Source organism: Somniosus microcephalus, chromosome 5, assembly GCF_052327205.1.
Source record: "Somniosus microcephalus isolate GS21.2 chromosome 5, FLI_Smic_1.0, whole genome shotgun sequence".
NCBI classification, from domain to species: Eukaryota; Metazoa; Chordata; class Chondrichthyes; order Squaliformes; family Somniosidae; genus Somniosus; species Somniosus microcephalus.
Window position 1 is genome coordinate 286,344,827 of NC_140991.1, and position 14,962 is coordinate 286,359,788.

Consider the following 14,962-nt stretch of genomic DNA (forward strand, 5'->3'; position numbering starts at 1 on the left):
TTGCCAGAATTTGTGCTATTTTTTTGAATTTTTATATGCTTTTTCTTTTAGTTTGATGCTGTCCCTTTAGTCATCCGTGGCTGTTTCTTTGGGCAAGTAGAGCCCTTGCCCTCAGGGGTATAAACTGGTTCTGTATCACCTTAAATTCTTTTTTGAACATCTCCCACTGATCTTCTGTTGTTTTACCAATTAACAGATTTGCCCTGTTTACTGTTGACAGTCTCTGTCTTATCCCTTTGAAGTCAGCCCTACCCAAATCTAGAATCTTGGTAGCTATTTCACATTTCTCCCTTTCAAACACTAAGTTGAACTCGATCATGTTATGATTGCTGTTGGATAAATGTTCATGCACAGTTAGGCTGTTAACTAAATCTGGCTCATTACTCATTACTAAATCTAATGTGGCTTGCCCCCTTGTTGCCTCTAGGACATATTGTTGTAGTAAACTATCCCGGACACACTCAAGGAATTCACTACCTTTGTGACAGGTGCTAGTCTGCTTATCCCAATCCATATGAAAGTTAAAATCCCCATTAAAACCACCCTGCCTTTACTACATGCTTGTCTAATCTCTTCATTTATACAATCTAGCACTTCACAGCTGCTACCAGGGGGCCTATACACAACTCCCACCGCAGTCTTAAATCCTTTCCTATTTCTTAATTCTACCCATCAAGTCTCTACTGCCTGCTTACCTCTCGTTATATCCTGCACCAAGTCTTTCCGATCAACCCCAATTTAAAATTCTCATCCTGATGTTTAAATCCCTTCATTCATGGCCTCGCCTCCTCCCTATCTCGAAAACTAACTCTAGAACTACAACTCTCCCAGAAGTGCACGTCACTCTGTGACCCTTTGTGCATCCGCTCACCTTTGGCCCCACCATGGAGGGCTGTGCCTTAAACCAGTCTCTGCCCTACACTCTGGAATTTCCTTCATTAATCCTCTCTGCCTCCCTCTCCTCCTTTAAGATGCTCCTTAAAACCTACCTCTGACTCTTCTTTTCCTTCTTAGGCAGTCCCTTGGAACCGACGATGACTTGCTTCCACATTAAAAATGAGTTCTCAGGTGACTGATGAGTCCAATGCGGGACCTACAGTCTCTGTCACAGGTGGGGCAGACGGTGGTTGAAGGGCGGGTGGGTGGGATGCTTGGGTTGATGTGCGCTCCTTGTGCTTGGCTTCTGCTTGCTCCCGGTGAAGAGACTCGAGGTGCTTGGCGCCTTCCCAGATGCTTCTCCTCCACTTTGTGCAGTCTTGGGTCAGGGATTCCCAGGTGTTGGTGGGGATGTTGCACTTTTTCAAGGAAGCTTTGAGGGTGTCCTTGAAGCGTTTCCTCTGCCCACCTGGGGCTCTCTTGCCGTGTCGGAGCTCCGAGTAGAGCGCTAGTTTTGGGAGTCTCGTATCGGGTATGCGGACGATGTGACCCGTCCGTCGGAGCTGATCGAGCGTGGTCAAAGCTTCGATGCTGGGGATGTTGGCCTGAGCGAGAACACTGACGTTGGTGCGCCTATCCTGCCAATGGATTTGCAGGATCTTGTGGAGGCAGTGTTGGTGGTACCTCTCCAGTGCTTTGAGGTGCCTGCTGTACATGGTCAATGTCTCTGAGGCATACAGGAGGGCGGGTAGACCAAGAGCTTGGTGCCGGGTTTGAGGTCCTGGTCTTCAAACACTCTCTTCCTCAGGCGACCGAAGGCTGCACTGGCACACTGAAGGCGGTGTTGGCCTTCGTTGTTGACGTTTGCCCTTGTTGACAGTAGGCTCCCGAGGTATGGAAAGTGGTCCACGTTGTCAAAGGCCTTGTCGTGGATTTTGATAATTGGGGGGGGGCAGTACTGTGTGGCGGGGGCAGGTTGGTAGAGGACCTTTGTCTTATGGATGTTTAGTGTAAGGCCCATGCTCTCATACGCTTCGGTGAAGGTGTTGATGGTTTGAAGTTCGACCTCCAAGTGTGAAGTGTTGTCTGCATATTGTAATTCGCTGACAGAGGATGGGACGACCTTGGATCTGGATTGGAGGCGACGGATGTTGAACAGTTTCCCGTTTGTTCTGTAAATTAGCTCCACTCCAGCAGGGAGCTTACTAAGGGTGAGATGGAGCATTGCAGCAAGGAAGATCGAGAAGAGTGTTAGTGCGATGACACAGCCTTGCTTGACCCCGGTCTGTACGTGAATTGGGTCTGTGGTGGAACCGCTGGTCAGGATCACGGCGTGCATGCTGTCGTGAAGCAGGTGGAGGATGGTGACAAACTTTTGAGGGCAGCCGAATTTGAGGAGGACACTCCATAATCCCTCACGGTTGACAGTGTCGAAGGCCTTTGTGAGGTCAAAGAAGGCCATGTACAGCAGTTGGTGCTGTTCCGTGCATTTCTCTTGTAATTGACGTGCGGTGAAGATCATGCCCATTGTGCCCCTTAGTGGGCGGAATCCACATTGCAACTCTGGGAGGAGCTTCAGCCACTGGGAGAAGGCGATTGAGCAGGATTCTTGCCATGACTTTCCCTGTGGCAGACAGCAGGGAAACTCCTCTGTAATTACCGCAATCGGACTTGTCACCTTTCTTGAAGATGGTCACAATTACGCCGTCTCTGAGATCCCCTGGCATGCTCTCCTCCTTCCAGATAAGAGAGATGAGTTCATGAATTTGCACCAGAAGTACTTCTCTGCCATGCTTTAGTGCCTCGGCAGGGATTCCATCTGCTCATGAGGCCTTGTTGTTCTTCAGTTGTCGGATGGCCTTTTCAACCTCTTGCCGGGCTGGGGTTGTGCTGAGGTGGTGGCGGGTAGCATGCTGCGGGATGGAGTTGAGGACACTCGCGTCGAAGACAGAGTCTCGGTTAAAGAGATCTTCGAAGTGCTCCTTCCAGTGGGTACTGACTGCCTCCCTGTCCTTAATGAGTACCTCTCCGTTCTTGGCCCGCAATGGGGTAGGACCTTGGGTGCTTGGGCCGTAGGTGGTCTTGACTGCGCTAAAGAATCCATGCATGTCATGGTTGTCGGCTAGCTGCTGGATCTCCTGCGCTTTCTCCACCCACCATCTGTTCTCTAGGTCGCGAGTTTTTCGTTGGACCTCGGCCTTCAGGCGTCTGTAGAACTGCTTTCTTGCTCTTGAGTTGTGTTGGTGTTTCCAGATCAGGAATGCCTTGCGCTTGCAGCTTATTAGCTCCTGGATCTCCTGGAGTAAGCTTTTAGTCACCCCTCCATCTTTGGCTCAAAGTCCGGTTTTGTCTAATTACACCTCTGTGAAGCACCTTAGGACCATTTTCTACATTAAAGGTGCTGTTGTTGTTTATTACTAAAAAAAACAGCAAACCAAGCACAAAGTGAACCTCTGGCTCAAGCAAGTGCCTGTTCTACTTTGAGGACCAGTAACTAAAAATATTAAGAAGCTGCCCTGATGGCTCAAAGATAACGTCTGTGTTTCTGAGCCGAGTTCAATTTCCAATCTACACTCACTGACCTGATCTCAGCTGGGCCCGCAGCACTGTTGCTACAATGGACTACAGGATGAGGGAGCAGAACTAATACACGGACATATACTGGAAGAGTGCAGATGCCAGCACTCACTTTCAAGGCTCACACATGAATGAGGTATCAAAGGGTATACAGCTTCCTCTAGAACTGTACTCGTGAGTTAGTCAACACCTTCAGAAGGAGGGAGTGAAGAAAATCAGAGGAAAATAAATATTCCCTTTGTGATATCTCCAAATTCTCTTACAGCACAATTGCATACGGAGTTGCAGCAACTGGTTGTATTCCACCTGTTGTTTCAGTTCACATCAACTGTAACTAAGAAGCATGTAGCAGTTATTAACGTTAATCTCACTCACATGCCAATTCACAGGAAGGAACAGCAGTGACATGATGGTGCAGCACACTGAATTACCACTAAGAGGGGCACACTGCTTTAAACCCCCACAGTGGTGAGTCTCAGTCGTGATGAGGCACCAGGTGAATTATAGACATATCCCCCACTGGGAGAGGGGAAAAGAAATTTCCAAGCAAACTTGCCCCTAGCACTGTTGTGTGCCTTGTAGCTGCTGGCACAAAGAAGCACTGGTGGGAAACTGGGAGCAAGCCAGTCACAGACATTCATCACCCATTGAGACAAAGGTACTCGAGAAGGAAGGGGGAAATAGAAGCTAAATTTAGTAAATGGTCTTTTATGTTCATCTGCAGGGTAAGTTATACTGGGCAAGTAGCAAAATGCCCAGCTTTGTTCCTGAGGTAATCATTTTTTTTATGACTGTCACTTTGGTTGGTGTTACCCACTTTCTGCCTTCCACCCCCTCCACCCCCCAACAAACTCTAGTCTTATGTTTATGGCTAAGCGGTGTTTTCCATAAGCAGAATGAGTATTCTATGACAAAAGCAAAATACTGCAGATGCTGGAAATCTGAAATAAAAACAGAAAATACTCAGCAGGTCAAGCAGCATCTGTGGAGCGAGAAACAGAGGCAATGTTTCAGGTCGATGACCTTTCATCAGAACTGGAAATAGTTAAAAAGATGTAACAGGTTTTAAGCAAGTACAGGAAACTTTCTTTTATCCAGCACGGACGGGACCGACGTGGTGCCGGTTCATCAAAAATTCCGGATAACCAAACGCTATAGTAAAAGATACGGAGCTGAGAGCTCCGTATAAAGCAACAAACCCTGTTGCTTACAATGGGCACAAGTTGCAAGTGTCTCTGTAGCTTAGCAACAGCTGCAGCTACACCCTTGCACAGCAACAAATGGAGTAAAAAAAGTAAGAAAAGTTACCTGAACCTACTCCTGAATTTTGCCGGTTAACTGAGATTTCCGGTTATTTAGGTGCCAGTAAATCGAAAGTTTCCTGTACAGGGACAGGGAAAGGGTGGGGGTGGCGGGGTAGAAAAGGATAGAACAAAAGGGAAAGTCTGTGATAGGATAGAAGGCAGATTAAATGGCAAATGGGATGATGGGGCAAGGCAAAAGGGGGTGGTAATCAATGTTCCCTGTAATTTTTTTTCGTGCGCAGTCCCTTTAACTGGCTGCACGGCCCATTCAAATTTTCGCGCATAAGTAGTTATTTCCATTGAAAAGCCGGTGAGCAGCCTGTGCAAGACCTTCAGACCGCTGCGCGGCAACGTTGGTGGTAATGGGACAAGAAACAAAAGATGGGTCTAGAGGAGCTGTAAATGGCAACAGCAGAATCATTACCAGCAGCTGCTGTCCAAAAGATGGGAGCAGTGGTTATGATCTGAAATTGTTGAACTCAATGTTGAGACCGGAAGGCTGTGAAATGCTGTTCCTCGAGCTTCCGTTGAGCTTCATTAGAACAGTGCAGGAGGCCTTGGACAAAGAGGTCAGAGTGGGAGTGGGACGGACAATTCAAATGACAAGCGACCGGAAGCTCAGGATCATGCTTGCGGACTGAATGGAGGTGTTCAGCAAAGCGATCACCCAATCTGTGTTTGGTCTCCCTAGTGTAGAGGAGACCGCATCGTGAGCAGCAGATAAAGTATATTAAAATTGAAATTGAGTATTCTATGATCTGAAGCCTATGCCTTACACGTGCCATGCACTGCTTAGTTTGCCCAGCATTAACATGTTATCCCAATTGCAGTACATGGGTCACTGAAAATAACATGGGGTGCACATCATATTCTTCTGTCTCTTCCAAAAAGCAAAAAAATACCATGGTCAGAACAATGCTTACAGGCCAAAACAAAGTCAAATTTATTTAAATATTAATGAATATATAGAAGCCAAATTATACAGATAGCGTATTAGTAACATAATTAAAAACAATGACATTAGAATTAGTCTATGAGCAGTTAAATACCCTTATTAGGATTGTTAGCATCAAGATTTTTTTGATGAAACAGTCAAGTTTCTGTCTTACTGGACCTTCTAGTTGCAATGTTATACATGGCAAATGTGAATCTCAGTTCATTCACCAAGTTCAGATTTCCGGAAAGAACCTAAGACTGTGGGAAAATTCCAGTCCTTATTCAGCCCTAAGACCTCTGAAGCCAGAGCTGCCAATCATCCATGATTAGAAACACAATACCCTGTAGTAGGAATTATTGCGCAGAATGCAAATGAGCATGTGCTCACACATCATCTGGGTTCAGAGTGTGATGTAAGCGTAGTTCCATCAAACAGGAAATGTTCCGTATCTTTTGTATGGTTTTAGATCGAGCAATAGGTTTTAAAATTGAGTTCAGTTATTTGTTGCTGGGACAGAACTCTTTTTGTTTGATATTGAAGAGAAAATATGGAAAACCACAGAGATTTCCACATGGGCGCTATCTGGCTAAATGACTTTGTTTTCTGTATTCAAAAGGTAATTGTACTTGAACGTTCTTCATGTCTTTGAAATTTTAAGGTACACAAAGTTGCAGCCTTGTCAGGTATCAACATCTCCAGTCATATGATTGCTGTTCACATTTTATCCATTAAGAGGTAGAAATGAATAGTATCTTAGTTGCCTGACTGTGGGGATGTTCACTGATGATTGCACAGTGTTCAGTTCCATATGCAACTCCTCAGATAATGAAGCAGCCCGTGCCTGCAGGCAGCAAGACCTGGACGACATTCAGGCTTGGGCTGATAGTGTCAAGTAACATTTGCGCCACACAAGTGCCAGGCAATGACTATCTCCAACAAGCGAGAGTCTAACCACTGCCCCTTGACATTCAACGGTATTAGCATCGCCGAATCCCCCACCATCAACATCCTGGGGGTCACCATTGGCCAGAAACTTAACTGGACCAGCCACATAAATACTGTGGCAACAAGGGCAGGTCAGAGGCTGGGTATTCTGTGGCGAGTGAATCACCTCCTCATTCCCAAAGCCTTTCCACCATCTACTAGGTACAAGTAAGGAGTGTGATGGAATACTCTCCACTTGCCTAGATGAGTGCAGCTTCAACAACACTCAAGAAGCTCGACACCATCCAAGACAAAGCAGCCCGCTTGATTGGCACCCCATCCACCACCTGAAACATTCACTCCCTCCACCACTGGCGTACCGTGGCTGAAGATGCACTGCAGCAATCCGCCAAGGCTTCTTCGACAGCACCTCCCAAACCCGTGACCTCTACCGCGTAGATAAATGCAAGTCTTTCTTTCTTTCTTTAGAAGGACAAGGGCAGCAGGCACATGGGAACGCCATCACCTGCAAGTTCCCCTCCAAGTCACACAACTTCCATCATCGTCACTGGGTCGAAATCCTGGAACTCCCTCCCTAACAGCACTCCCACCACACGGACTGCAGCAGTTCAAGAAGGTGGCTCACCACCACCTTCTAAATGGCAATTAGGGATGGGCAATAAATGCTGGCAGCGGCGCACACATCCCATGAACTAATAAAAAAAAATTGTGAGGAATTCATTTGAGCTTCAAAGGAAATCTGGCTGTGGAATCCCAAAAATTTATGAAAGAGCCATGAGGTTTTCCTAGGATCTTTAGTTCTTTTTTTTTGACTGCTTATCTCCAAGAGAAACAACCTGGAGGGCTCCCACAGAGTCTTTAGCACAAAATGATAAATCAGATACTCAGTTCAAAGGCTAATGAAATAAACTTCTAAAGATTCAGGAATTATTATTGTTTTTGAAACAGTTGGTATAATATTTACGTCAACTGTTGTACTGCTAGTTTTTTGCGGTATCGCTACTTCTGTGTATCTATGTTTCTTGTCATTAAATCTATTAGTTGCTTAAACATGATGTTCTGATTTACAGAGGAAAGCAGATGGTATCCTCTGCATAACGCTGTGCTGAGTGTAATTACTCGTCCTTTGGCACACTAACCCCACTCACTGCACGCACCAGGGTAGAAGCTTCAATTTGCAGAGAATGTGGGTCTGCTTATAGAAGCTACCATTTTTCTATGTGCACAAGCTTAAAGTGTTGGGAGGTAGCCACGATTAATGCTTTGACCGCATACAATTTAATTTTCACTGAGAGCAGATCCCTGTATCCTAACTAAGTTCAAGATCAATTAACCTGGCCTGGCCTTACAGACATTTCGTGACTATTAAAATTTGGTAACGATCGATAGGTTCCATTTGAACCCTAGCTAGCGAATCTAAAACTGTACCAGTAAAAGACAGAAACCTTCTCGTTTTGTCATGCTGCTCTCGACATCTTGTGCTTTCAGATTAGTTTTTAAAATGAAGTGTTTTGATGAAAACAGCTAAAGTCTTTTGAAGTGGCCGACACACACAAACCCTGTTATTGCAGTGAATTCTACCTATGCCAAAAATTTGGTGAGATGCATAGAATACAAAAGCAAGGAAGTTATGATGAACCTTTTGTCATGAATCTGATCATTCATGAAGAAATGACTCATGAAATAACACTGGGCGGCCAGCTGGTGGCGCCGTCCAAGGAGTATAAATACTCGGGCGTGGGCCCAGCTTGCCCAGGACATTTTTGTAACCAGGAACTAGTGATGTAACTAGAATCTCATGGTTGTGAAACAGTTGATTACAGCCTTGTTTTATACTCAACCAAGTTTTCTTACATCACCTTTATAAAATACTGGTCCAACCTCAGCTGGAGTATTGTATCCAATTCTGGGTACCACACTTTAGGAAGGATCTGAAGGCCTTAGAGAGGATGCAGAAAAGATTTACAAGAATGGTTCCAGGGATGAGGGAATTCAGTTACGTGGATAGACTGGAGAAACCGGGGCTGTTTTCCTTAGAGCAGAGAAGGTTGAGAGGAGATTTGATTGAGGTGTTCAAAATCATGAGGAGTCTAGACAGAGCAGATTGAGAGAAACTGTTCCCATTGGCGGAAGGGTCGAGAACCAGAGGACACAGATTTAAGGTGAGTGGCAGAAGAACCAAAGGCGACATGAGGAAAAACTTTTTTACGCAGCGAGTGGTTAGGATCTGGAATGCACTGCCTGAGAAGGTGGTGGAGCCAGATTCAATCGTGGCTTTCAAAAGGGAATTGGATAAGTACCTGAAGGAAGAAAATTTGCAGGGCTATGGGGAAAGGGCAGGGAGTGGGACTAGCGGAAGTGCTCTTGCAGAGAGCCAGCATGGGCTCGACAGGCCAAATGGCCTCCTTCTGTGCTATAACCATTCTATGATTCTATGCATATGAAAAAGTTATCATTTCTCGTTATGTCTGCCTTTGCATTTCATCTTGGATCAGTCTTCTCTTCATTGCTTGAAACATAGAAGATAGGAGCAGGAGTAGGCCATTCGGCCCCTCAAGCCTGTTCCGCCATTTAATGAGATCATGGCTGATCATCCAAATTCAGTACCCTGTCCCTGCTTTCTCCCCATATCTCTTGGTCCCTTTAGCCTTAAGAAATATATCTAACTCCTTCTTGAATATATTTAATGTATTGGCCTCAACGGCCTTCTGTGGTAAAGAATTCCACAGGTTCACCACTCTCTGAGTGAAGAAATTCCTCCTCATCTCAGTCCTAAATGGCTTACCCCTTGTCCTTAGACTGTGACCCCTGGTTCTGGACTCCCCCGCCATCGGGAACATCCTTCCTGCATCTAGTCTGTCTAGTCCTGTTAGAAATTTACAAGTTTCAATGAGATCCCCTCTCATTCTTCTAAACTCTAGTGAATACAAGCCCAATCGACACAATCTCTCTTCATACATCATTCCTGCCATTCCAGGTATCAGTCTGGTGAATCTTCGCTGCACTCCCTCCATGGCAAGAACATCCTTCCTCAGATAAGGCAACCAAAACTGAACACAATACTCATGATGTGGTCTCACCAAGGCCCTGTACAACTGCAGCAAGACATCCTTGCTCCTTTACTTGAATCCTCTTGCTATGAAGGCCAACATACCATTTGCCTTCTTAACCGCCTGCTGCACCTGCATGCTTACCTTCAGCGGCTGGTGCACAAGGACACCCAGATCTCGTTGCACTTCCCCTTTTCCCAATCTATTGCCATTCAGATAATACTCTGCCTTCCTGTTTTTGCCACCAAAGTGGATAACCTCGCATTTATCCACATTATACTGCATCTGCTATGCATCTGCCCAATCACCCAACCTGTCCAAATCTTACTGGAGTTTCTCTGCATCCTCCTCACAGCACACACGCCCACCCAGCTTTGTGTCGTCTGCAAACTTGGAGATATTACATCTAGTTCCCTCATCTAGATCATTAATATATATTGTGAATAACTGGGGTCCTGCGGTACCCCACTAGTCACTGCCTGCCACTCGGAAAAAGACACGTTTATTCCAACTCTTTGCTTCCTGTCTGCCAACCAATTCTCTATCCAAGTCAGTACCTTACCCCCAATCCCATGTGCTTTAACTTTGCACACTAATCTCTTATGCGGGACCTTATCGAAAGCCTTCCGAAAGTCCAAATACACCATATCCATTGGTACTCCCTTATCTATTCTACCAGTTACATCCTCAAAAATTTCCAGTAGATTAGTCAAGCACGATTTACCTTTTGTAAATCCATGTTGACTTTGTCCGATCCTGTCACTGTTTTCCAAGTGCTCTGCTATTACATCTTTTGTAATGGGCTCTAGCATTGAAGAACTGCCACTGACCGTCAACTGTGTTTAATCAATAACTTTATGGTGCCCACCAAAGACAAACTTTGGTCTCTCCCTTTGTTATTCAGCAAGTCATTAATTTGCCCATTGTGGTACATCTACCAAACTCACTCCACAAAACACACACATTCAAATGCATGCAACAAAATATATTACTATATACAGTTTCGAATGAAACAAAATTTTCTTAAAATTAAAGAAATTTTTTTGAGGGGCTATCCGTCACACACTAATCAGAGAAACACTTTCAGTTCATAGACTTTTACAGCACAGAAACAGGCCATTTGGTCCCACGGGTCTATGCCAGTGTTTATATCCACACGAGCCACTTCCCACCTTACTTCATCTCACCCTATCCATATATCCTTCCATTCCTTTCTCCCTCATGTACTTATCGAGCTTCCCTTTAGATGGTCAATACTTTTATATTGCAGAACAATTTCAGCAATGTAACTCAAGTACCCAATGTTGAAGGAATCTGCCCCTTTTATATTGCTAGGCAGTTTCCACAGCAGTGGAGCACAAGACGGCATATGCACAGATATTTGAAGTTGTGATTAACAATTTTGTTTTCTACGTGGAAAACCCATACATGCCAAGCAGTAAGAAACTGAGTTGCTGACCTGTAGAATATTCAGTCCTCACCCAGCCAAAGGGGAAAAAAATTACAGCTTCCTTCAATGGTAGATGGCCAGAATAATGGCAGTGATGTTCTCTGCATTCCTCCAATTATGGCCTCTTGCGCATCCCATATTTTAATCGCTCCACCATTGGTGGCCGTGCTTTCAGCTGCCTAGGCTCTAAGCTCTGGAATTCCCTCCCTAAACCTCTCCGCCTCTCTACCTCGCTCTCCTCCTTTAAGACGCTCCTTAAAACCTGCCTCTTTGACCAAGCTGTCCTAATATCTCCTAATGTGGCTCAGTGTCAAATTTTGTTTCATAACGCTCCTGTGAAGCACCTAGGGACGTTTTACTATGTTAGAGGCGTTATATAAATGCAAGTGGTTGTTGTTGTTGGGGTGGGGGTTGTTGATGCTACCTCTTGAGACAGAAATAAAAACACCTTTGTGGATCTGGGCACACCTGGAGGATGCAGCATCACCTGCTTTACTTGACCACACTGGTGCCAAAGTCAGGGCAACAGAATGAGTCGGGTGGCACTCATATGAGATTTGGGGACAGGAACAACACACATACTCAATCTGAACAGACAACGCAGCAGATTTTTGTTTTGCTAATTTTACTGGACACCAGCTTTACAACCTTGCCCCTAGACTGGTGCAATTTTGGATCCTCGCTCTACAATATGCAGCAACATGACTGTTACCAATGGTAACTTTACATGCTCAGTGTACAACATAACTCCACTTAACATAGAAACATAGAAGATAGGAGCAGGAGTAGGCCATTCGGCTCCTCGAGCCTGCTCCGCCATTCAATGAGATCATGGCTGATCATCCAAACTCAGTACCCTGTCCCTGCCTTCTCCCCATATCCCTTGATCCCTTTAGCCTTAAGAAATATATCTAACTCCTTCTTGAATATATTTAATGAATTGGCCTCAATTGCCTTCCGTGGTAGAGAATTCCACAGGTTCACCACTCTCTGGGTGAAGAAATTCCTCCTCATCTCTGTCCTAAATGGCTTACCCCTTATCCTTAGACTGTGACCCCTGGTTCTGGACTCCCCCGCCATCGGGAACATCCTTCCTGCATTCAGTCTGTCCAGTCCTGTTAGAATTTTATAAGTTTCAATGAGATCCCCTCTCATTCTTCTAAACTCCAGCGAGTATAAGCCCAATCGACCCAATCTCTCCTCATACGTCATTCCTGCCATCCCAGGTATCAGTCTGGTGAATCTTCGCTGCACTCCCTCCATGGCAAGAACATCCTTCCTCAGATAAGGACATCCTTCCTCAGATAAGGACATCCTTCCTCAGATAAGGAAATACCACGTACCATTTCCCAGTGCTTCAGTTGGTATATGCGATGGTTACTGTGGTACGAAGCCAGGCAGACCAAGAAGGTCGTAGGTTTGAGTGCTCAGTCCATGCTGAGTTACCTGATGTCAGCCAGTGTAGCAGCTGCCGTACCATCATTAACCTCAGCACCACTGGATTAGGTGAATTGGAACAATTGCTGCTGCTGATTTGTCACTGGCTGCTCTGGTGTATGTGGGTATATTGATTCAAGACAGGATCTGTCTCAACTGTGATATCCACAGAAGAATAACCACTTGAGTGAGATCTCGGAGGATGATCTACGCTGTGTAACTGAACTCCAGAGCTGTTAGCATCAAAATGGGGCAAATTGAAGGGAAAAGCTAATGAAAAAGCAAATTAGCCACACAATTCAATTCTCATCTTTTTAGATTTCTTTGACACTTTTACCCTTGTTGGCATCAATATTTTAGACTATTCTGTGAGGTTAGCCATAGCTCCCTACATCTTTCACTTGCCCCAATATCTAGGCAAGTTTCAGAGCTTGCTTGTAAGAAAGAGAATCATCTTTAGGTTGTTTTAGCTACTAGTTCTATCTCATACCTTCATAGAATTACAGCATAGAAACAGGCCATTCGTCCAACTGGTCTATGCCAGAGTTTATGCTCCACACGAGCCTCCTCCCACCTTACTTCATTCTAACCCTATCAGCATCTCCTTCTGTTCTTTTCTCCCTCATGTACTTATCTAGCTGCCCCTTAAATGCATCTCCTCTATTCACCTTAACTACTCTTCCACATTCTAACCACTCTCTGGGTAAAACGGTTTCTCCTGAATTCCCTATTGGATTTATTGGTGACTATCGTATATTTATGGCCACTAATTTTGGACTCCCCCCATGAGTGGAAACCTCTCCTCTATACGTACCCTATCATAATTCCATCATAATCTTCAAGACCTCAATTAGATCAATCTTCTCTTTCTCGAGAAAAGAGCCCCAGCCTGTTTAGTCTTTCCTGATAGTTTTAAACCTCCGGGCTTCTCATGTCTTTGAAAGGCAGCAGAGTAACATTAGACTAGACCTGGGTTTAGGCCAAGCAAATTTAATGAACAAGCGAATGGTGACAATAACACAAGATACAGTTTTTACAGTAATTGTTAAACTTAGCTTGCTCCTCGCATATAGTAGAAAATAATGAAGTTTGCAACTCTTGTACAAAACGATATTGTATTATAATTAATTTTTATGCATAGTTATTCTTTTTCTTTCATTTTCCTCACCAACTATGCAAGAAGTTTCAGACATGTTCACTTTGAAGATTACTCTTCAAAAGCCTCAGGAACGCTTTGATTTGAAAAGTGTGAGCTGATAAATCTCTTTGGAACATTAAACGGAGCTAAGCTAATCAAACATACATCTGAACAAATCACACAGCACGTTTGTATTTGAATTGAGTGGCTTGGCTCTTCTGTCAAGCAACTGGCCAGTAACAACCGACCGACTAAACATCTCAAAATATATCAGAGCCTGATTTCTGTGAGTCAAGTTGGTCTTTAACCCCATAAGTACTGTTACAGAATTAAGGAAGGTATCAAACTACATCTTTAACAAAAATGCTGCAGAGTTTTTTTTTTAATGGCAATGAAAATGCATTTCACAACATCCTTACCTTGCAAGTTATGCAACTCGGCCTCAGGAGCACTTTTGGCTGAACCTGTGATTCCAGAGGGTTTGCTCAAATCCCAGCCACACTTTGCAATGAGATTCAAAACAGCTTCATCGTCCTCATCAAGTTCTGAACATTTCTTTGTCAAAGAGCTTACAAATTCTGCCCTTGGGTGTCTAGGTCTACAGTACAAAAGAAATGAGTAAGACAGCTGCCAAAAAAAGTATATTTTTGTATGGCATTTTAATATAGGTACGCACACAATGACAATGACAGCTTCCTGTTCCCATTCCTCTTTAGGAACTCTCCTCCGCTGAGAAAAAAGGGCGGGGGGGGTAAAGTGAATAGGACTTTCCCAATTAGGTGGGTGAAGACATGCCTGGTGTACCACTAGGCTTCGTCGACCCGAAGGTCCCAAATTTGATCTTTCATCCACGTTGAGTTGGCTGATCTGCCATTGCGGCACATAATTGATTTCAATGCCTTGGGCTGGGGAACAGGGAGAAAACAATCAGCCTGGGTTGCTGCGTCTAACTATTATCCAGTGACCTCTGCAGGAATGTGGCAATGTATGGATGTCAGGGGAAATTAGGGATTGGTCTGGTTGCCTCCAATGGCCAAAACCGCCTGCCAACATTCCCAGTCTAGGATCACAGGGAAAACAGGCACTTGAGGAAAGTACTGAAGGGCAACTGTGCTGATGCTCCCTGCAAGAGTTAGTAGCTGCAGGAAGGAGAGTGAGAACTAAAAAGGGGGAAAAATGAAGGAAGAAAAAGCTAAACAATGAAGAAAAATGTTCCTGGCTACAGTGATAGGATTCCATTGGTACCCC

The 14,962-nt window shown here is 44.7% G+C and overlaps 1 protein-coding gene across 8 annotated transcripts in view; it reads right to left on the bottom strand.

The window, feature by feature from the left end:
* The window catches only part of cep72 (centrosomal protein 72), a 208,521-nt gene that overhangs the window by 127,939 nt on the left and 65,620 nt on the right, over positions 1 to 14,962 (bottom strand). For all 8 annotated transcript variants that reach the window (XM_085989102.1, XM_085989099.1, XM_085989100.1 and 5 more), the window contains one exon: positions 14,134 to 14,312. In XM_085989102.1, coding sequence (XP_085845228.1) covers positions 14,134 to 14,312 — 179 coding nt within the window. The remainder of the gene's footprint in view (positions 1 to 14,133; positions 14,313 to 14,962) is intronic.